The sequence below is a fragment of the Apis mellifera genome, linkage group LG5, assembly GCF_003254395.2.
Source record: "Apis mellifera strain DH4 linkage group LG5, Amel_HAv3.1, whole genome shotgun sequence".
Taxonomy (NCBI): domain Eukaryota; kingdom Metazoa; phylum Arthropoda; class Insecta; order Hymenoptera; family Apidae; genus Apis; species Apis mellifera.
In genome coordinates, this window is record NC_037642.1 from 1,376,520 (window position 1) to 1,402,077 (window position 25,558).

The window sequence follows — 25,558 nt, forward strand, 5'->3', positions numbered from 1 at the left end:
TAGGAAATAAATGTAATAAAGATGTCATAAAAACTGATAACGATCCAAGCAGAGAGAAGTGTATACAATTATATTATGTTTACGTGTGTTTAAAGCAAAGCACGTCTTTACTGCTTAAAATGATGTTTATCTTTATCTATTAAGTATGTAATCTGTTCACCTTTTTGGAACGGAATCTCAACTTTGTTTCTTTTTCTTGGAAACAATTTCTGGTTTATTTCTAAATTTGAAAATACTTGAGCGAGTTGTTCAAATGTTACAAATACATTGTTTTATGATACGTTTTATATATTTGATTCGAAACATTACATTCCAAGTAATTTGCACGAATAAAATTCTTCAAACATTGCTCAAATATTTCTCTTCTATCATCGTCGATTCACCATAAAAACTTTGTTCCGGATAATTTGCATGCATAAAAATATTCCTTTTCTCTTTCTTTTTTTTTTTTTTACATCCTCGCTTCGTCATCAAGTTTATATTCCAAGAAATTTTAACGAACAAAAATTCTTCAGTCATTGCAAATATTTCTCCTCCAATAAGCATAAAATAATATACTCGTAAATATTTCTTTTCCAATCTATTCTCTCAATCTTAAATGTTGTATTTTGGATAGATATTTCGAGCAAGCACAAATTTTTCCATCATATTTTCAATTCGTTGTTGTTTTTAAAAAGTTTGGAACGAAAAATTTAAAGAAAATGTTTCAAACATTCAAGGAATATCCGATAGTTTTATTCTAGATAATCGAAATATGAAAATCATGATACTTTAACTACACTTTTAATTTATCATTAAATATTTTAAATTCTTTTATTGTTATTGAAAAATTCTTAAGAATAATATTTTTCAAATATCATAAATATCTTTATTAAATATCATACATTCAAAATAATTAAATCCAAGAGATTCTCAAATATTCACTAGCTAACCACGAATATATAAACAACCTTTCGTTGCATAAAGCAATTATCCCATGCTCCAAATAATTCGTAACATTCTGAAAATCCATCCAAAACCAACCACTTGAACAACCCCGTCACTTGAAAATCACAAATTTCGTATTCCAAATAATTAATAATATCCGAAAGATTCTTAAATATTACCAAAATTTAACTAGCCTCGTTCACAACATAAAGCATCCACATCCCACGTTCCATAATACATACAAAAATCAAAATTTCCCTTCAATCAATGAGCACAAAGCGTCAAATTCGAAATTGAAGTCTCTTCTCATCACTTCCTCCTCCCGTCTTCATTCTCGTATTTCGTCCGTTTCTATGAAAAAAATCACTTATTAAAATACGCGGTGCTTGAAAGCTGGGCCGAGTCACATTATTAAGGAAACACAGTGGCGGGAGAATGGACGAAAAAAAAAGAGCGGGAAGGAGAAATGTTTGAGGGGGGGAGGGGAGAGAAGAGGAGGAGCGATGATCGATGACTGTGGTGTACGCGCGCGCTATTAGCATGACAATGCACGAGCTCTCGGTGCCGCGCTTTCGAGAATGCCTCTCGTGAGCGAGTTCTCTCGCCTTTCGTCATTCATTGTTCGAACGCCCGCGTGGCTTCTTCTTGGCCGCGATTCTCTTCGATCTTCGGAACGGTAAACGCATGCCACGTTGTCGTGGAAAACGAAGGATCAAGAAGCGTTGTATTGGTAAGAATTGGTTCTCAATTCGTTTTTTCCCCGAGATCCCGAGTGGGTGATGGGATGGGATTTTCAAAGAAAATGGGAACGAGAGGAGGATAAGTAGGAGGAGTTTAGAATCTTGTGGATTAGCTTTGTTCGATGTTTTAAGATAACGCGATTACTTTAAGTAATTCAGACATATTTTCTATAATAAATTACTAGGTCGTATTTTAATTTGAACGTAAAACTTATCCTTTCGTGTATTTCTTATAAATCATATTACGGTATTCAGCTTATATATATATTATAAATTTTATTTTTAAACTTTTCTGTTTTTTTAAATTAAAAATCGTGCAAAATTTGATCCTGTATCCATTACTGGAATATCGAAAAAAATTTTTTAGTTTGTATTTGAGATCTTTCCTTTCAAGATTTTCACGATAGAATAAAATTAAAAATTTGTTGTTCTTTCTCTGCAAAATTTTCCAATCCAACTGTATCGTTGTTATATCTGACATTCACATTTATAAATAAAAAAATTAAAAATTTTCGTCACCGGTGAATAAATGTTGACGCAATATTTTTTTTTCGCGTGGAACATTTTGAATTCAGATGTTACATGATTATGATAGAGAGAGAGAGAGAGGAAGAGAGATGAGAAAGCATGAAATCTATCTATACGCATGACGTAATTGTAGCTCTGGCTGACTAATGCATAACGTTTCTACTGTCTGCTTCACGCTCGTCACTCTTGCCTCGATCATTATACACCGGTACATTTTTAGTAGATGTGTCTTCTTTTACACAGACAGCGTTCGTGCATTATTCTCGTCCGCTGTATGCAACGAGAAGGATTATTGGAATTTGATATAATATTCGTTTGCGAAGAATCTTTCAGCTAAAAATACGCGGACACGATTTAAAAAAAGGATCGGTGAATCGATGGAATTCTCGATGTTCTCGACCTCAGATTCCCCGGTTTTACTACTCTTAAAATAACCGTCCAAGTAAATTATATGTTCGAAAGAATTGTTCTGCCCGCGGCGGATAAATCTTTGATCTAATTTAATATAATCGTAAAAATTTGGATACGTTATAGCGGTATACGAATAAAGATTATTATTGTCTTTCATTGAAATTAGTTATTCCATTATTCCTTCAAATTAGTTTATTAATAAATTATCACGTTTAACGATACTTTTATCGTAAAATTATTACAAAATGTAGAGACTTATTCTTTTTTCAAGATTTTCTTTTTTTAAACTAACATGATAGTGAATTGCAAATATATTCATTTATCACTTTTGTATAATTAGTGTGATTTTTATTATACAACGAGTTGTCTAAATAAATTGCACGAACTTCTTTTATAAAATTTTACGATCCAAATGTGTTAATTTCTCTTCGTAGAGTAAACTGGATGATATTACGAACGAAATTGCTCGATACGTTTTAACGAGATTACCCTTTAATCATTTCAAGTACAACGCGTTATTCTACGGCGACTTCTCGGTAACCATGACCTATACTAGGTCAATCCCTTTAAAGGCAACGAAGTATCGATTCGAGGTAACCTTGCTGCTCGATCAATCGGTCGAAATCCCGACTTTAATTAGAAAAAGATCAAATTCTCGAACTATCTCACTCTCAGAGTCTTGTCTCTCTCTTCTTCTTCTTCTTCTTCGCTCGCTCATTTCATTCTCAGTTTTGCTCTCATCTGCTGATTCATTCGGTTCGAACACAAATATTGAATCGACCGACGACGAGTGGGTTCGTTTATTATCACGGATTATTTAACCTATCGATCAAGAAGTTCATATGTGTATTTGCTACATTATGAGTTGATCTCCTCGATTTTCGGAATCACAATTTGAATTATTTGGATTTAGATTCATGATTCGTCGATTTCATCGTGTGATATACTTTCTTATACGGTTTATTTTAATATATAAATATATTTTCGTCAATTCGAAGCAATGGCAAGATTAACCATTCAAATATTTGTGATATTTTCATGGATTAATGTAATTCAAAGATTTGCCACTTAATGTATCATATTATTTATATATATTATGTATATTGCATGAATATAATTGCCACTATAATTGTTGTGCAATTGTAAATAAATAAACGAATTTTATTCGTTAAATTAATAGTTAAAATGATGGATTGAATCTTTGTGGTAAATATCAATTTAGAATGAAAAAAAGTATTGTTATAATTAAATAGTTTTTTAGATGATAGAATCTAGTACGATTAATTTTTTAGTTTATTTTCATTAGTAGAAAGAATTTTTATTACTTTAAATCAGAATTTTACAAAATTTAAAATTAAAGATTTAGATTATTTTTCACGTGGAAACAATTTAATTATCTATCGAATTTCTTTTATTTTTATCAAAAAAATTTTTCAACCGAAATAAAAATCTAGTGAATTTATTGTTTGTTTATTGGACTTTCGATGATCAAAAACAACCAAGTTAATTGTTATAAATATTTCTCGATGTATTTCGGTACATTTTTATAAATTGGCCGATATAAAATTCACGCAATATAAGTTTCTGACGTTTTGTTCAAAAGATAAAATATTTAAATAATTAATTTGGAATATCTTCGATACATTAAAATTTCATCGAAACACGAATAAAAATGAATATAATTTATTATTAAAATATCTCTCAATCAAACTATATTTCAACAATTTCTATTATAAACATAGCTTTCCATTTTACACATCTAAAGCCACCATATTAAATTTACCAAATATCCTATACACATCTCGATCAAATTGTACATTAAAGAATTAAGAAACAATCCTTTCCTTTAATTTATTTATACATATTTTACTTTTTTATTTTCTACACAAGGATAACACGAGCAACAAAATTTATATAATAATAATAACGCTTGATACTAAAGACTAATCGAAAATTAAATACATGAAAAAACCATAGAACCATCCCATCTCAACACGTTCACCGAACCCGTCCCACAAATCTTCGAGCAACAACTTCGAGTCCGGGCCACGAACGATGCCCAGGCTCTTTTTCGTCGTTTCGTCTCAATGAATCACGGGTTTAAATTAAAAGCCGGCGAAACGTGTGTGACGAATGACGCGGGACTGCTTAATTATGCGGTAAAAAGCGGATACGCGAGGGTGTCGCGAAAGAATAGAACGGTTGGCCAATGGTTGTGAAACGGGGAGGAGGAGAAGGAGAGGGAAAGACAGAGGCAACACGAGGCAACCGCCACTCTCGAGAAGAACGCTTCCTCGCTCTCTCGTTACCCGATGCCGCCGATGTCTGACAACTGCGGGGCCATCTAATCTCCGCCGTTCCCTATTTTTAACACCCCTGGCGCGTGTCGGCCATAAGGGGGAACGAGAGAGGCGAGGACGTGGCGTAGAAAGGGAGAGGCGTAGAATGTGAATTATCGCCGGGGCTGGTGCGCCTCCGCGCTGACAATCGGCCGGCCATCAATCACCTGGCATACTTCCGTTTGTAGAACGGGCCGAGAGATCTCTTTCTGTCGTCCCCTCGAAACGTTTTAACGCGCCCGATTCTTTTCGTTAACGTAACGAATACATACGGGAAACGGGAAGGGCTTTTGACTGACGTTTGTGGCTTTCTTTTTTTTTTTTCTTTTTATATATATATATATATGTTGCTCGCTGTTTTCTCTTTTCTTTTTTTTTTTTTTTTTTTTTTTTTTTGCGTGACACGACGTCGATCGAAATAGTCGAACGGATCGTGGAAGAAATATCGAGTGCGGTTTGATGTATCGCTGTGGTGGCGATATCGACGAGGTTTGTGTTAATTGACGTGTTAGAGAGTGGAAATGTGGAAATTAACAAATGGTCACGAATGGAAAGTAAATATACTCAAAATGAGATTTTCTCTATTTATCTTTCGATATTGTGCTAATTTTAACGTTTGTGGAAAAAAGATTCTTTTTTCGTCGAAATACGAAATACACATTTTCGAATTAAATTTTTGCTTGTCTTTGTCTTTCATTTTCTTTTTCTCTTTTTTAATTATTTTAACTGATACGTAAGAAAGAAATTTCTTTTAAAATATTATTTTATTTTTATTTTAGTAAAAAAAATAAAAGAAAAAGAAATATGTCTATCTATTGTTCAATTATTTAAATAGGATGAATAATAATTTTAATTTTTGAATCAGAGTGATATGAATTGTGATAGGTTAACGATGAATGTGATTTGCTTTTTTTTTCCTCTCTCTCTCTTTTTTTACAAGATATACATATTTTGGCACGAGAAATCGTATAAGTTAAATTCGCAAAGATCAATGGCTAAAATAAGCAAATTGCCAAGCAGTGGGCGTTTCGCTTCTACCTGTATGTGTCACGTGTAAATATACGTTAAATGATTAAGAAATATAAGCATTTACTTTATCTACATATATCGAGAGCAAGAATTTTTCTTATAAACTTGACTCTGTAAATTAATTTTAACTTGCAGCAAAAACTGGAGCGGATTTATTTTCATCGATTTTCGAGAAATTGAAAAAAAATTCTTCAGAAAATCGTTTTGCTTCAACGCGGAAGAATTATCAAACCAAATCGAATGATTCTTTGTTCTTACAATTATTAAAAAAAAAAAATGTGCAAATTCTTTTGGCAAAATTGTCATTAACGTGTACAACAAATTAGCCAGTACAATAACAGATATTAATTAATTAAAAATATAAGTAATAGTAATAAAGTAAAAATATAAGTAATAGTAATAGTAATAAATATAAGTATAGTAATAATTATTGAATATTGTAATAACACTTCCATGAATAAAACACTAAATCTAAAATCTACGTGTCTATACGTATCTTAATAATTATAAAATTTATCTTTCTTTTTTTCCAAGATTCTAAATTATATTTCGGGAAATTTAAAAAAGAAAGTTGATCGAAGCGATCTTTACAAATCGTAAGAACCTTCCTCTCTCTCTCTCTCTCTCTCTCTCTCTCTCTCTCTCTCTCTCTCTCTCCGTTTCATCGATCATGTCGATACAACGGGGTTGGGTACACGTACGAGGAATTACAATTTGATTTTCCTTATCGATACGGCGCCCTGTCGTTGAGCAGGAATCTCCATTTTTACGACCGCGGTCTTTGATTTGCCGAGACGGGGAAGCGATAAAGGGAATGAAAGACGAACTACAAGTGGATGGAGCACAGAGAAATGTAGCAGAAAAAGAGATACGGCGACGGAAAGGACGAAATAGGGAATAGGATCGAAGTGCGGAAAGGCGAAAGGGACCTCTAAGCCATTCCGCAACGTTTCTCCTATAAATTGAAGAACTCTTGGATCTTTCGGGATCTACGGGAAGAACAAAGTTCCCGCGGAATTATTTAAATTCTCCCGGATGTCCCCTTTGCAGTATCGAGACACGATACTATTGTATCGCGTTAAACATTGTTTAAGAGCGCAAGTTGGAAACACTGTCGCTTAAGACTAGTAATTTTAAATAACGAACGTTTCGAACTTTTCTCCATTGCTCGAATTGTACGTTTTAAAAATGTCTCGGTGAAAGAATATCATTTTTCCATTCTTGGATTTTTTTTTATAATGAAATAAGATGAACAATTCGAAATGAGATGGAAAAAATTCTTGAATTCTTGACGATGATCGAACATCGAGCAGGATGTTTTATATTTTTAGAGATAATTCTAAATAATTTCAGCCAAGACACGTATCCCAATTTCCCGACAATCGGTTACAGCTGTCCACAACATTGTACAAGCTTCATAAATTCACTTTACTGTGTAATATATTCTAAAAATAACTGATAGAACTTGCTCGATACGAATCTAATAAGAATTTTGACAAGACACAATGTATACACAAAGATGAACTTTTATTACTCCGTTCCCCTCCTCTCTTTCTCTGTAATAAATTTAACAAATTTTAAGCTATCACTCTATTATATTTTTTTCCATAAATATATATATAAATATAATATAAATATATATATAATATAAATAAATATCCAAATAGAGAACGACGTGTATTCCTCGTCATCCCTTCTTCGAGCAGTTTTCTCGCGAGATATTACGACTTGGATTTGTGATAAGTCTGCATACTTTATCCCAAAATATCTGTTGCATCGTGCGGCAGAAATTCTCCGTTTTATAAGCCACTTCCTTATCGCGCACGTACGTCCACGATACCGGCCGAGATTATGGGAATTCGGGGCGTTAAGGGGCGCCGGAGTAAATAGGTCAGCGCAAGTCGATAATTGGCCGTCGTAAATTGCCAGCTCGCCGGAAGACGATCATCGCGGTCCACGGAGCCATGTCGTTGACGAAAAGTGGTCGGCCTGTTCTGTCACTGCGCCGCCGTAAATTAAAGCCGGACTCCTTACGACTCCCAACTTCTTCGATTTAACTCGTGGCTGCGTTTATGTAATCCTCGCTTGCCTTTTATATCTCTTATGCTGTCGGGTTAATAACGCTTTAAAGGTTAAGCCTTTAACTTTTTGGATATATTTATCGTATATTATTTTTTCGAATAAATTTTGGACAAAAGGAGAATTGTTTTTATTTAATTTGTTTCGTATACGTGGAAAAAGAAAAGAAGAGGAAGAAGAGTTTAAAAAGTGGAGAGTTTGAAATTCAAGTGGATATTTTAGAGAGACGCAGAGAGAATTTACTTTATGATGATATATTACATCCGCGATAAATAATATTTTCGTTTTCCCTAATGAAAATTTCACCTCTAACAACTGGATCACGATAAAGCGTTAATGTGCATAATATGTTCCCGCGTTTATACACACGTGATTTTTACGTGATAGTAAAATTTTGCCACGCATTCCTGAAATGCGTCCTGATGAGCGTCGATGCATTCGATGCACACTGTCGTTTCGTTCCGTCCTCTGCAATCTATTTATGGAATATTGTCGCGCGTATGGAGATAATATTAACTCGAAATGGAAAATAGTTTGTTTCGCGTAGAGAAAGATAGATGGAAATTATTCGGCGTGATTACATCATTATTGTGGAAAGTGATCACTTTAGTTTACACTTTGAAAATATACTCCCTTTGAACGTATTAGTATGCATAAAACACGTGATACGTGTTCAATAATGAAACTACTTTTGAAACTTATACACAATATTTATATAAAATCTTGTCTCGTTATTAAAATTTCTTGAAATATTTGAGAAATTTTAATTAAAAAAAATAATTTCAATCTGATATTCCCTATTTAAATATTTACAGCCTTTTATCTCTTCAGTTTGAAGTATCAGTAAAGATACCATTGAATACGATTGTCTTTCTTTTCCCAAAACGGAATTTCAAGCGTTACAAAGAACGAAATCTCGAAATGAAAAGAAGATTTGCGAAAAGGAGGCGCGCAAAATACGTAAAATCTTCGATCCTTGCCACTTCCGGGGCAGAGAGAAGGAACTTTTCGGTGCACGAAAACAAAATACCAACCCAGTTTCGAGCCTTGGATCCAACTTTGGAGCTTGAATCGATCCATCTTTCTCCTAATGTTCCATCCTCGTAGAAGAAGGAGCTAACAAATTATCATATTGGATCGAAATTTGGAATCGTATACGATTCATCTCACGTCGATCTTTAATGTCGACAACCTCGTTTCGCTTTGACGCAGTTTTAATTATAATTAATCGATGCGTGGGGAGTTGTGTAAATGTTTAAACGGATGAAATTAATGTTTTTGATGATTTAAAGATACAATTAGTAGAGAATATTTGATTAATTTGAGAATTTGGAGTAGCATAAATTTAACAAAGAAAAGGAAAGATGTTAAAAATATTTCGAAGTATTATTTGAATTTAATATTTAATATTTATTTCTGAAAATCTTTTAAAATATTTGAATATATTTGGATTATATTTATACTGTATCGATTTTTTATATTGATATAATTTTGTATATAGAGAAGCAAGGAAATAATTTTGTATTTCTTTTCTCATTCATTTTTTTTTATAAAAAATCAGAGATTATATTATTAATAAATGTGAGACAATGTAACTGTAAAATAAATAAATGCTAAAAATTAATAACTAAAAGTAATCACGGCCTATTAAAAAACATTTTACAAGCTATTCAAGTTGCAACCCATTAAAATAAATATTGAAATATTATTGAAAAATTAAAATGAGCAAAAAAACATTTTTTTTAAATTAAACAATGAATGTGTTGATTAAATAATTAACATGTATATAAGAGTTAAGTATTTTAGTCTTAGTGATCTTAAATTTTGAAAATAAAATTCGATCGCATTTGTTCCTTATGAATCAATTACTTGAAACTTTTGTTGAGATATTTTTGTAAAATTGAAATCGTGTATTATTCTCGAAAATTTTCAATATGAATCATTTCCATTTTATTAATGTATTATTAATTCAATTCAATTAATTTACAAGAGACAACAGATTTGTTTTACGAACATGTCTGCACATCTGATAGTAAGAGCAAAGTCTGTCAAATTTTGTCTAATGAAATGCTTGACTTTCGTGTTTGCGTTTCAAAATATAATATCAACACAGCCACATCATCGTGTATTAATTTTGTTCCAAACAGCGAATAGAATTTTTCAAACATTTTCAAAAATGAATATTTTATTTAACTATTGAACATATAAAAAATATGCTAGCTTCGTGACAAGCTTGATAATAATAATCGTTGCAAATTTCATTTTTAAATTATTTTAAATTATTACAATGAAAATTAAAATTTCCTTTTAACTGCTTTAAATACATTTTTCGAATATTCTTTCTTGATTCTGAACTTGAATTATTAATCATCTGTTTATGAAATTGAAAAAGATTTTAAAGATATATAATGAAAATTTCCTTTAACAAATTTGAAAAATAATTAGAAGTATGCCTTATATACAAAATTATAAAAATACTTATATAAATCTACTAAAAAAAAAAAAAAAAAAAAAAAAAATGTATATACCACGTTGAACAAGCTTTAATATAAATATAAATCGAAAACTCAACAACTTATATAATTGACACTCAACTCTCCTGACTTCTATTCAATTTCCGTACACATTTCATAACAAAAATTTGTTCAATTGTTCACCGATAAATCCAAAATCTAAAATTGTCGAGAATCTGAACAAGAAAAGGATACTAATAACCAAAAAATGATTGAATCCTCGGCCTACATTTACTTCATTTACCTCTCACAACATTCAACAATTATTTAAACAATTCTTTCCAAATACAAACGTTCCCAAAAACGTTCTCTGTGCTACGATTCTACCACAAAACGTCCACGATCTTTACAACCTTCCACGACCAGCTTCTTCGATCTCGAAGCGGCCATCGCGATCTCGAAACCCGTCTCCCATCGCCAATTACACCCTCGTCTCTCGTTTCGCATCTTCTCGCGACGCGGATGGGCCTCAGGCGAGAAGATGGCGGACGAAGGAAGAAAGAGAGAGAGAGAGAGAGGGAGTTCGACACGTAAATTTATTCAAGCATAACCGATCTGGCACACGTTCAACGCGGACGCCGCCAGTCTGAGAAGTCCGGCGCTGTTTTACGATCAAAGTTCGGAACGGCGGCCGCACCCGAGGGCTCTTTCGCCACGATCCTCTCTCGCCTTTGTGCCGTTTCTTCCCGTGTGCCCCCTGCTTCCCCCCCCCCTTTCTCGACACGCTCCAAAGATTCTCTCGAGCACGTTTCCGTCCTCGTCGCGCCGAGCGCGGAATTTCCATCTCGATAATCCGGGGACCGGTTCCACCGATCTCGCGCTACCTGGTCGAGATTGGAGAGGTCAGCGTTTCCGGTCCGAGTCCAGGCACACGCGTCGAGGAATTCTTTCTTTTTTTTTTACCGCGAATCTTTATCCGCGGATCGATCTCGAAACGTTCGCTTCTTTCGAGATTCTGCGATTTTGTTTTGTTGTATTCTTCTCTTTCTATGGTTTTTTTTTTAGCGATGATGTCCTGCTCGAATAAGAGGAGAGAAATGAAATAGAATGTTTGAGTAGTAAGTATTCGGGTTTCGTTTCGATCGATGCGATGTTGGATGTATTTTTTTATTTGAATGGTAAGTACCTGAAGTAGAAGAAAGAAGAAGAGATCGTTAATTCATTTTCGTTAAATTTTTAAAATTGAATAATTTCATTAATTTTAACAATCTATCTGAATAATATCTTTAATAATCCATCAATTTTACTAATCTATCTAATTTTCTACTCAATTTCTATTTCTTTAATAATATTCACTATATGTTAAATAAATTCATTATTAATTTTAATAACATTAATTGTATTTTTAAATGGTATACTAGTAATATTTTCTTACTTGATTTCATTAATTAATGAACAATTAAAATTAAAAATAAAAATAATCTTACAAATTTTATTTTTATTAATTATTTCAATTTATTCAAAAATTTATAGAAAATTAATAAATAATGAACCACACTCAGACTACTTTAAAAATACTGACACTTAACATATTTATACATAGAAATAAACTCAATTCTATTTTTAATAATAATTTTTAAATACTAATTATCACTTTAATAATAAAAATTACTTATATTGAAAAAAATAATTTGCAATGAAAAAATTTCTAAACTTCTTTAATTCCAATGAATTTCTGAAAATAATTATATCAACAATTTATTTACCAACTCCTGTAAATATTAATTATATATGAAATTTTGGATCAATTCTTGGAATTTTTTTTAATAATTCAAATTATTTCTGGATTTATTCTATCTATATATTATTGTCCAAATATTAATATTCTGATCAATTACTAATATTATTAAAGATATTAATTTAGGATGACTATTTCGTTTAATTTACATAAATGGAGCACCTCATTTTAGGGAGGAATTAATGAAATTATTTCGTTAGAATTTTTGGAATTTTATATCTGTTACTTAATTATTCTTCTAAAAATGTACTTATTCCCTTACTTATTTGTATCCAAATAATATTTTATAAGATATATATAAATTATGTGAAATATATAATCTATCAGACATGCGATAAAAATATCTAAATCGTTAAACGATAAGAAGAAAATTGATTGGACGAAGAGCGATCATTTAAACGAATTTAATTCCTTTCTTCAATTTTTATTTCACCAATGATCGAGATATTCGAACATTTTTAAATTTCAGATATAAAAGTTTCTTTGCCGATCGTCAAATATAATTTTTTTTTTATATTTTAATGAAACGATATCGATATTTCCCAGTATTTATATCGGCCGTAAGCGCTACCTAATTAATATTCTCACTCGACTCGGTGGTTTTCAGAGGGGTTGGGTAAGAAACATTTTCGACGAGACGAAATTTTAATTGCAACCGACGGCGATTAAAACAAAATTCTCAAGTGCACTTCACGTTAGCCCCCATTTAGCCTCCGCCCTTGGATGAATTCGCTGTGTAAAAATGTTCCTCCCACCCCTCCACTTTTCCTCCCCTCTCGCTCCTACTTCGATCGTTTTAATTTGTGACCGAAGAATTTCAAGAATTTCAAAAAAAAAAACGAAGAACATTTTTGCGTGCGTTCAATCGCGTGATTAAATTCTATATATACTTTTTATTTATTTATTTTTCTCTTTTTGAAAACATTTTGAAAATAAATAAATCGATATCCGTATTTAATTTTTCGCGCGGCAAATTTCGAATTAGAAATTTCGATTAATCTTGTGTTTATATTTAAATTGCACTTGTTCGTTTTCGATCGATAATTAGCGAATGGCTATGATGTTTCTCATATTAACTGACGATTTTTTTCTTTTTTTTGTTGTAGAGTGACAACGGGCTAGTGGACACAGATCCAGGTCGAGTTAGCAACATGACAGCCATCAACTCGGTATGTAATTAATTAATGAAATCATAATGAAAACATCGATATAAAGATACGTCGTGTCACACACGTTTCCAATTCTTTCAACGAATCCCTTTATTCAATCGAGAATCATGCTTGATGGTACACAATAATGCTTCAAACTGTTTCGATTCGATAATCTTTATTGCCTATTTCAGATTCTAATCTTCTTTCTTTCTTGTACAAACAGTTGAATTAAAGCAGAAACAGAAATTCGATACGAGTCGTATTAAATAGTCCCACTTTACGTTTCATTTATCTAATTGAAATCCATATTTCCAAATCGATCCATCAAGCTATTTCAAATCTCCTCCCCAATCTATGGAAATTTCCCCAATTTATAAACAATGATGCGATCAAAGGGTCCGCGAGTACTCCTTATCTTACGAGGGATGCGATAAATCGAGTTTGCGATTCAGATCCAACGCAGTCGATTCTCGAATGCTCGTTACGCGATATTCGCGTTCTCGCGACGAGCGACAATCCATGGAAATTCTCTTTTGTACGAATGGGAGAAATGGGATACACGGGTATGGAAATGAGGAGCGGAGGCGGAAGTACTAGGTGGCGCGCCTCGTGAGAATTGTTGACGAAAGGTTTATTTAAGCCGCGACTTTTCCCACGTTTTTTATTATCGAAAGGCATTCGAATCCGATTCGATCGATAGGAATTCCATTCCATTCTAGGATCCCTCATCATCCATTTTTCTTCCATTTCGCTTCTGATGATTCTTCCTCTTCGTTTCGTGAAAATTTAACGCGAAACCAGCGATTTTAGGAAAAGTTGATTGATTTTTTGATTAATTTTTCCTTTTTTGAAATTAATAAAATTAATATAATGTGAAATATGAATATTCTTTAAAAATATAGATTCGAGGATTCCTCATCATCCCTTTCGCTTCCAGTGATGATTCTTCCTCTTCGATTTTAGGGAAAGTTGATTGATTTTTTGATTAATTTTTCCTTTAGTTGAAATTAATAAAATTAGTGATCATATTTTTGATAAAAAAGTTATATATAACGTAAAATATGAATATTATATTGAAAAATATAGATTCGAGAATTCCTCATCATTCCTTTTGTTTCTAGTGATGATTCTTCTTCTTCGATTTTAGGGAAAGTTGATTGATTTTTTGATTAATTTTTGCTTTAATTGAAATTAATAAAATTGGGAGGTCATATTTTTGATAAGGAAGATAACGTGAAATATGAATATTCTTTAAAAATATAGATAAGTAATTTTTAATATTTAAAATATTATGATTAGTTAGTAAAATTAATTGTTTGGTAATTGTAAAGTAAATGTGAAAGAAATATTTTGTTTATTATCAAGAAAGAAATAATCGTTTCATTAAAAAAAAAGATATTAATGAATATTTTTTCCTACTATTTTATTTTTTTATTGTATTTATTTCATATTAGTTCAAATTATAATTCTCATTTCACATTTTATGTAAAAATATATACGTATATATATATGTTTATAATTTTTAATATTTATGTATAACGTTAGAATGCAATTATTTGTTGAAACAGATAATTTTATCGTTTAAAATTTACTATTAATTTCAATCAAACAGATAAATTATTTTAAATATCTATAGATATTACTTGGATTTCATGGATTTAAAAATTACAATTTCATGTTTATTTTATTATAAGATATTCAAAATTTTTAATAATCTTATTAATAAAATGAAAATTTTATTTATTTAAAAATTCTCTATCTATATTCTCTAATCTATAAATTGAATTCGTAAAAAAGAAATCACATTTAAAAACGAAAATAATGAATCGAATATTAAACTATTTCACATATTTATTCGAGAAAAAAATAAAACGGAAACGTTTCTCTTCCCTTCTCGTACATGCAATCTTAAATTACTTCGCGCGTACCTTTAATCAAACGCATGCAATAAAAAGACACGCGGAGAAATTTCACGCTCACGTAAACAACTTTAATTTGTAAGACACAAATCGTTCCGAAAATCGAACGAAAAAGAAACAAAAGAAAAAAGAAGAGCCACTAATTCGCGGATGTAAGGGGAACGAATCATCAAGAACGTTTCTTGGCGGATGTTTGCTCGAATATAATTTGACAAGTTGCTAGGAGCGTGTTACCAGAGCTTCGGTATTATTTAACGCGTTTCAAGAGTGGTGTAAGTTACGAAGTGAAATATGCCCGCGGTCGCGGCTAAATTCCATTTTAATAGTTGAAACCCGCCTCTGTGCGGCCCCGGTACCTGCGCTTTGGGGGCGTCATATTTTATACCGGCGTCTCGTACACAAGCCATAAGTTTGGCCGGTTCCCTTCTTTTTAACCTTCCCCTCTCCCCTTCTCTCCTCAAATGATATATCGATCTCGTTGCTCCTTTTCTCGAACGATTAAATAATATTTCCCCGTGAATTACGAACATTGTCCTTATATTTATGCGAGAATTTCTCTCCGCCTTTTCCTTCCGTTCCATTGCTCGCCCATTTCTCTCCTCCTCGAATAAACTTACCTTCAGGATTACTGCGAAAGCGACAAAACTTTACCGCTGGATTTCCTTTCTTTTTTTTTTTTTTTTTTTTTTTAGAATCGTGCATGGAAAGCTTCGTGTATGCGATTCGCTAACTTTTCGTTAATATCGTCCCTCGGTTTTATATTTTCTTCGTAAAATCCGATTTAAATTGTTCTAAATTCTCGTTGTGTTAAAGAAGAATGATTCGATTAAAAATTTAACGTTATGTGTTCCGAGAATTATTCATTCTGGAAATTCCTAAAGAGAAATAATGTTTATAAATATTATTTTTATATTTCACATAGAAGGATGTTTATTATGCAGCTATAAGTTCCATTAATCTCAATGTCTAAAATATCGAAAGATGAGATTTAAAAATTGTCTTGAATTATTTTTTAATTGTCATTTTTGTATAGTCTCTACTTTATTTTACATAATAATTGTTACATTTCATCTAGTCTTTTTAATTACATCTTTTATCGCCAAATAATCTTCGTAGCAAATATGAAAATCGCAAGATTATTTTTGTAGGATTAATGATTCTAGAATAATTTATTTACGAATGATAATCGACACGTACAATTGTGTTACAATTTCTATATATTTTTTTTTAAAGAAAAAAATAATTTATTTATCTAACCTAGAAATAGAGAAAATAGAAATTGAATTTCATCGGACGAGATCTACGTCGTTATTTCGTAATTGTCAGCCGCGATGATCGGCCGCTTTCTCTTCCAATTCGGCCCGATCGAAAAATATTTTCCCCGATGCGGCGCCGATGCACGCACGATTAACGCGCGATTTAACAAGGCAACCCAGTTTCACGAGCGCTGCAAATAACTGGACACAACTACTCGGCCGCGGGGTGGTGTGCAACTATTTTTGAAAAGGCCATGGAGTAAACAGTTTGTGTTCAATTGCTCTTAGAAATCACTGTGCAAAAGCATCAAGCATATATCGCGAAATTTGTAGGTTAATGGCGTATCGATAAATTTGAATTGCGCTGCCCTCCCTCCTCCCCATTGGAGGGGAGGTAGCGCTCCTGTAATCGTTGTTTGTTAAATCTGCTGCCCGTTTCAGCCTATGGAAATTCGCTCGACTAAAACTCACGCTAATGTATGACTTACTAGAATGTAAGTGGATACGGATGTTTACTCGCGCGAGAAATTCGAATCTTCGAAGTGTACAAAATATCCAATATGATATATCGTTTTGCAATTGTAAGATATCTGTAGTAGTGCAATTGTAAAGTTGTTCGAACAACGAGTAGAGAATCTCGAGGTATTTGGAATAATGTTTGTATCTATAATGTTAGTAAAGGTAGATCTTTATCATCTTCCAAACACTTCAAGTTGGGGGTTACTCGAGACTCGGTAGATAAAGTAGAGGAAACAAATAATCTTTTACGCTCGCTCGAAATACTTCAACTAGTTGGAGGTACTCGAAAAATTGAAATAAAATTGATAAAGTAAACATTTTTCAATTTTATAAGAAACTTTCTCAAATTTGTTCGCTAATTTAAATTTTAAAAAAGATAAAATAGTTAGTTAAAATATATATACACGAATTTATAGAGCTTTTCGATAAAAAATAATTAATCAAACGGATTGCAAAAATTGCAAAAATTTTCCTGAGAAAAGAAGAAAATATCTGACTATAAATATCTAATTATCGTTAAATTTGTTACAATCTCAATATCGATCTCGAATCGTCCGATCCTTGGAATCGTAAAATTTAATACGCACTCTAATTCCACGTCTTTTACGCAACGGCTCGAGATCGATTGTGAGGTGAAGCGGAGCGCGAACACGAAACCGATGACTCTTTTAATGAAATTGTAGCCGAAAGACGGTACTAAAGGATGTCGAGGAGGAAACCAAGTTTAAATAAAGATCGCGCATGTGGGTCAGCCGGCGTGGCGTGCATCGTGCATGTGCGTTACGCAAGCTGATTCCGCAGCGCGCATCACTTGCATCGAGCTTTGTTAAGACGGCGCACACATTTTCCTACGGAGCTTTTAACGGAGCTGAAAAATCGGAGGTGAAATTTGTCAATCGTTACAAACGATTGAAACAAATTTGGAAATTATGGAATTTGGGATGCTGCATTCTTTTTTCTTCGATTCTTATTTATTGGTAATCAGATTATTTGATAGATTGTTTGATAATTATATCATGGGGTGCATGATGAAAATAATTAAAAGTAGGGCGAGCGAAATATTAAATTGTTATTATAGGAATAAATGTAGTAATATGTTTTGATTCTTCTTACAATATAATAATTTTTAGAATAATAAAATTTTGAAATTGAAAAAAAAAAGTAATAAAATTACAATTAGAAATTCGAAATTTAGAATTTGTATTTATTAAAAGTGTTTAAAAGTTTTTTTATGTCGCAGAAAGTATATATTTTTATTTCAGGGCCAATAAATTTTAACAATTAATAATATAATTTACGTAATAATTCTTCTCAGGATTCGCAATGAAAGAATTGAAGTTTGGAAAAAATATACATATTATTTGTATAGATGTAAAATATAATCAAAAATAATTTATTTAGATCTCGAATCGATTGAAAATTATTTCCAATATATTCGTTTTTAATATCGATGCTCAGCATTGAAGTATCATGCGATCTTTCATTGTTGAATCCATTTCATTGTTGAATTATATATTGAATACGAGTTTCATACTTTCATGTGGCTTCTTACAAAGTATGCTGCACATAACTAGATATAAGAGTTGAAACTATATTTATACATTTTCTCTTCTCCGTCTCGTATTTCTCTAACGCAGTCGCCAGTGAAGTATTTGTAACAATTTTACCAAGAAATTATCCTCACTAAATATACATAAATATAAAATCTTTTTTCTATTTTCGTAAAGAAAATATTTGTTATTTAAATAGATAGATTTTTATTATTAAGTATCTAATTGAGATTAACTAAATCTATCTAAAAAAATAATTAATTCTGTTTTCGAATAATTCAGACAATAATAATATTGTTCCAAAACAATTTTTATTATTATTTAAAAATTGTAGAGTTGTTAAAATCTTTTTAGTATTACTAATAAGAATTGTATTGATAATACAATAGAATATATTTATTAGAAATAGAATTATATATTATATGTCAAATATTATTCGTGTCGAAAGTAATAAATAATTATATTAGATTAAAATTAAAATTGATTGATTGTGAGAATGAAAATCGATGAAATTGATACATTGTAATCAATGATTATCAATCATTGCATGATTGAAAGAGATAAAATTTGTTAATTTAATTATCCTATTAATTTCCATGTTATATATCAAAAATTATTACCAATAATCTCAAATATCCATGCTCGCCTACAATCCACAAAAATCTAAAATCATTCATAATTCTCAATAAATGGAAGAATACATTTGATTTACGAAATATATTTCACATGAAGGGAAATGGGAAAAGAATTTGCAAGCAAAAGAATGTGATGTGGTATTTAATATCCTATTTAAAATTAAAGTATAAAATAAAAATTTTTTTAATCGAACAAATGAAACAAAACCGATAAAGTTACTTAATATCTCTCATCCCACGTCGATCAGACCTTTTCCAAAAACTTTAACCCTGTTTTGTGCCGATAAAGAATAAGATAAAACTAAACCTAAGTGTAACAGAAGAAGATATATATCGAAGAGGATCGTGAAAAGGAGAGGGACGAAAGGAAATCAGTCGAGCCACGTGCGCCGCGTCGACCTCGGCTAAATATTTATCCGCACGTTCTTCACGAGGGTTGTCACGTTACAGTTTTCGAGATGACGCGACGTGACGAGGGCCACGCTATACGCGACACGCTTTATCCGTCGTCTTTCGTTCTTCTTCTTCTTCTTCTTTTTTTTTTTGCTTTTTATCCCCAAAGACAGGGCTGGTTTTACGAGCACGAGAGAATCTATCGGCGGAACGAGCGGGAATGTCGTCAGCTTGTAAAACCGAATGAAAAACTGGGAGGAGAGCCGCCAATAATACGACCACGTTTCTCAGAAAAATCGAAATATATGCAGTCGTAAATTGTTATGCGTTTCTCTTTGCGTATATTTGTGTATATATATTTGAATATTAATAATTTCGTATAATTGAGTGTTACAAGGTTGTATCTTGTGAGGATGATTAATTTTGAAGCGAGGTTTCGAAAATTCGATCAAATTCGTTACAATCGATAAACAATTATTCGTATTTTTATTATTATCGTGGCAGGTTAGATCTTTTAGTTTTGAGATGAAATTTAATTTTGTTCGATTATTTATTAAATTGAGTGTACGATTTATACCTCATTGTCCAGCAGATTCCAGCAGATTTAAATTCAACGATAATCTAATCCAAGTATATTACTTGAATACTTGAATTATTATGTTTTTGTACACGAAATCATTCCATTTCAAAAGATAAATAATACAATTTCGAATTTAGTGTCTAAATGTACCACCAATATTGTCAATTTAAAACTCAATGCTAGTTAAATACAACTTGAATAATATTTTATTACGTATTATCATAATAAATAAATTTAAAATTCAGCATATATAAAGAAATATTATAAATATATGAAAAAATAAATCAGAGTTATTAAAAACACTCGATTAATTTTATATTTAAACCATATTCAATTATTCAAATATTACTTTCAATAAACTTTACAAACATTGAAGCTATTTTTAACAGTATAATATTCACAATTTCAAAGATATACTTTAATATATAATTTAAGATAATGCGATTAAGAAACAATATTAAAATTTAGATACATTGCATTGATCTCAAGAAACGTTGAAACTCGTTCCATTATTTTCCAATAATTATTTTTCATTCTCCTCAATAATCGACATAACAAACGACTTTAGACGTTGAAGAAAATTCCACAAATCGTCACCCATTTCATCGAAATGTGTCTTGTGAGACAAGTTCAGGTGCTTCGATTCCAAGGATAGAATTCTCCCCTTTCTTATTCTGGCAGTTTGTTCCACCCTCCTTCTATTCTTCCTCCTCCATATTATCTCTCGAAGAAGGCGCGTAAAATGAAGAGCTCGAAAAGAAAAGGGAATGACCGATTCTTCGCCGAGGGTATCCTAATCCCGGCCTAGACGACGCGAGATTTATTTCCACGGTGGGTGGCCAACGTCGTCGGCTTTGTTGCGACGGATAGATTGGAATTAGATTTTATTTGCACGATTAAATGCGGGAAACACGGCGAGTGATTGCGACGGCGGTGGCGCTCGTCTGTCTTTCGGAGAGACGAGCTTTCGATCGTGGAGGATTTTCTGCACGGTTCTCACGGTGATTGATTAATTTCAATCGAGATGGCGGTGGTTTCGAAAGAGAAAATCGGGGATGATTATGGAAATTAAAGGAAAATGTGAAAATGTGAAGTTTTTAAAAAATTGTAATTTATATTGTTATTAATGGATTTTTATATGGAACGAGTTCAGATATTTATGATATTGAAATGTAAATTTGTTAGATTTATATTTGTACAAAATTGTATAAATATCGTATAAGAAGTTTTCTCATAATTTTTTGGAAAAAAGATATAAAGTATGATATATGTTTCGATAAGATATCTGATGCTTCTACAGATAAAGAATTCTACCAATTTTCAATATTATCAGAAAATATATAAATATATATTTCCATAAAGATTTACACAATCTAGTTATTAAATATAAAGTTTATACTTGTGATTCGTTCAATTTTTTGATCTTCTTATGGAAATTTTGAAATATTACACAGCAGCCTAAAAATCTAGAAAAATTACTTATTAATAACGGATATTCAATTTCAGTTAGAATTACATTTCCACGGATGAAGAATACATAGAAATGATGTATCAAATTAAAATTCCATCTTATGTGATTATAATTAATAAGTTGTATTAGATATCCTAAAATAATTTTCTATCCGTATATTCCATACCCATCAATTTCCTATTTCTTTTTTTGTAAATTTTATCGAAACGGCAAGATATCAGGAATAGGAAAATATAAACTCACGTTCCATAACCTTATCGAGATCATTTATCCTCGCGTTCGAGGCGCGAAGTAAAATTTACCGTCGTATCGCAGTCACAGTCCCCCAGCAATTTTTGCCCATTTTTCCACTCCTGTTTCGCGAGAGAGAATGTCCTGTTCTCAATTCTACGATTGTCGCCACAGCCTCCATAAATAATACCAGGGTTATTTACGGCTTGACACTTTGCATTCCGCGAAGGTGGCACTCGGCTCGCATTGTTGCGCGAGCGGGAAAACGGTTTACGCGTTGGAAAAATAGCCGATAGTGAAAGGGACTCTGGGATTAACCGTGTGGGCATTATTGTTGCAAAAATAGTTTAAACGAACGAAGCGATACACTTATGACGGGTATCGGTGATTAATGGGCATAGTTTCCACAACAGGTGTAGGTCCATTTTGATCCAGTTGATGGTAGGCGGGACGGGTTTCGTTGTGTGCCAAGTTAAAAATATTTACATCTTTTATTTAGATCCCTTTGGAATGGGTGTATAGATTGTTCGAAACGGTCTAATTTTCGATAAATTTCATTCTTTATATTCATTTTCGATTATTTTCAAATAATACGGACAGATGGACCGTGAAGCACCACTTGTTCGAGTTTTGAAAATTTAGAATTTTTTAAACGAAAGGAGATGAAAGTATTAAATTGAAAAAGTATTAAATTTTTGAAAATGTGTAGATACTTTTGACAAAATTGATATTTATTTTTATTTCTTTTGTCGAAATATAAGAATCAATAATGTATTTTAGATTAATATTGTTAATATTTATATTTTCAAGATTTTTTATATTATTGCACTATTATTTTAATAAAATACAATACAAAACGTTGATAATTAAAGCAATTTTATCACTCGTATAAAATAAATTCTCTTTTGCAGTTAATTTTCAATTGATAACTTGAATAACTTTGAACTATTATACGTATCTTAAAACTGCTGGATGATACGTAAAAGAAAGTTTAAAAAAAACTTTTGACTTTCATGTGACCTCTATTCGTACATCTATCAAAAAACTATTTATATCAAATTACGTTCCCTCTGATACCATGCAATTTGGTCTGATATATATATATTTTTTTCTATTCTCAATAACAATTAAGTTAATTTAAAAATTAATTTTTTTAAATTTAAATAGATAATCTAACAATAACAAATTATTATTATCTTTCTATGAAACTAGAAAATATTAACTACGAGGTTGATGAAGTTGCAGATATTTACATCTGATCTTTGTGACACGTAATGTTCATGATAACAACTTATATTACAACTATAATAATTCAGATTTGACACAACGGATATAGATAGCGTGCAAGTACTTATTTGTTGTCTCTGCAATTCCCTGAACACTCGTTACGAAGTATTATCTCTAACATATTTTGCGTGTAATTAAGATATCATTAATCACGAGCTTGCTCGATTTTGCTTTGTTTCGCCAAACTTTGAGATCAGATCAAAGTTGTCTCTCGAAGCAGATATCGAATTGCCCTTTAAAAAAAGATATAATTTTATCAAAATTTCATATCGTAAAGTTAAAATTGCAAATACAATGTTTAAATACTTATATTTCTCTAATATTTGATTTTAATATAATAATAATTTAAACGTTATCTATTTACAATTTACATCACGTTATCAAAGATATTAGTTTTAGATATTAAAATCGAATTTTAAATTAAACAATTTTAATATAAATTTTTGATTTACTATTTGATTGTTCAGAAATCAAATTATTCTAAAACACGATTTTTATATGCGTTCACATAATCGTCTCGTGGACAAATGAAAGTTTGCCACGAGGATTAGAGATTAATTTCTGTTATTTTTCTTTTTTCTTTTGTGAACAAAGCAAACCGTTCTGAACATTGATCAGATTTTACAATAATACATTCGAACGCCGTGGTGCGTTTAATATTAATGACGCAAACACCGCCTTAATTACAGTCTCGATTATATTTCAATTTCACCAGCGCCGTGTTAAACGCGTCGCTAGTCGTGTTTACTTGCCACGTTATGATATCGTTTCGAGAATCACGCAAGCCGAAATTTCATTTTCCCTCGCGATTAAATTAATCGCCATGTTGCGTGATGATTTTTCCTTTCATCGCGTTATTCCTTTTTAATTTCGTTACATTACTCTATGTGGATTGAGCAGAGTTTTTTTTTTTTTGTAATTCTGCGTGCGTGAAAGAATATTGTTTCTGAATGCCACGATGCTACAGGTGAAATCTAATTTGATTGCTCTATGAATTAACAAGAAATTAATCTCGAATGCATCAAATTGTTAAATTTAAGTTATCTTATTATAAATAATATTCTTATACTTTGTTAATTTTTTTATCATTCTCAATAATTTTTTTCAATAATGATTCAAAAGTATCAGATTTGTTCTTTTTGTGTTAAAAAAATTTTCAAGATTTTATATATTTTTATTATTAAATTTTGAAAAAAATCAAAAAGAAAATTATCCATCAATTTAACAGCATAATTTTCCAAGGAAACAATTATTAGTTATGTAATACTAGATTAACATTATTGATATTGATTTAACAAAATGTTTTATAACTAATTTTTTAAATTTGTTCAACAAAAATTTATCAATTAATTTCATTGATTGATTTTGATTCATTATAGAATTATTAATTTTTTTAAAAATTAAATGCGACAATAACAATTATTCCTAGACTCTTGATCGAATTATTTAAAATTTCAAAATGTTTATTCCTCCAACAACGTGATTCTATTAACAATAAATAATACCCAATCTTCGATCTTTCAATAAAAATCAAATTAATAATATTTTTCCAAAAATACTAATTTTAAAATCACTAATAATTATTCCAAATAATCTTGACAGATCGATCTCCTTAAACCATCCATATTGAAACACATAAAAAAGAATAAACTCATCTCCTCCTCTCGAATTCTATAACATAGATCTTCCTCCGTAATGAAGAAGGACTTGGTAGAAAGACTGGACGCATCATCGTGAAAACCGCCACGAAAATACACACGCGCCGTCAGGGGTGTGTAAACGTAACGAACATCTTGCCGGCCGTTTTGTTCCCCATTGTTGCTACCTTGGTTTACGATTATTATCCAACTCCCCCTTGATTGTTTGTGCAGCCTCCATCTCGCACGAAGAGTTCCACGATGCTGACTAACGATCCTGACGTTCAATGCTCCGAAATGCATCGGCTAATAATAAATCATCGCCCGTAATCGCGTTATTTCGGACAATTATTGGCCACCGGATAGGAAAGCGGCCGTGATTTATCGTTTTGGAAGGGCGCGTGTTACCTCGGTTAAGGTGTGCAAACTTCGCTCCCCTAATTGGATCCTTGTTCCTTGGCCGGTTTCGTGCCGGAAAACGCGGTCTAACCGCCGGAAATTCGGCTCGTCTTTCGGGAACGATATCGTTAGAGGCGATTAGTATATTTTAATGCGACGTGGAGGGATCATTTCATTCAGGATTGTTCAGGGTTGCTTTGTTGCGGTTGTTTTTGGTCGTGGAGGG

The 25,558-nt window shown here is 31.7% G+C and overlaps 1 protein-coding gene across 7 annotated transcripts in view; it reads left to right on the forward strand.

Moving 5' to 3' along the window:
• The window catches only part of LOC408822, a 698,419-nt gene that overhangs the window by 324,456 nt on the left and 348,405 nt on the right, over nucleotides 1-25,558 (forward strand). For 6 of the 7 annotated variants that reach the window (XM_026440819.1, XM_026440818.1, XM_026440820.1 and 3 more), the window contains one exon: nucleotides 13,411-13,473. The exons of the other annotated variant lie outside the window; for it this stretch is intronic. In XM_026440819.1, coding sequence (XP_026296604.1) covers nucleotides 13,411-13,473 — 63 coding nt within the window. The remainder of the gene's footprint in view (nucleotides 1-13,410; nucleotides 13,474-25,558) is intronic. 7 annotated transcript variants of the gene reach the window in all.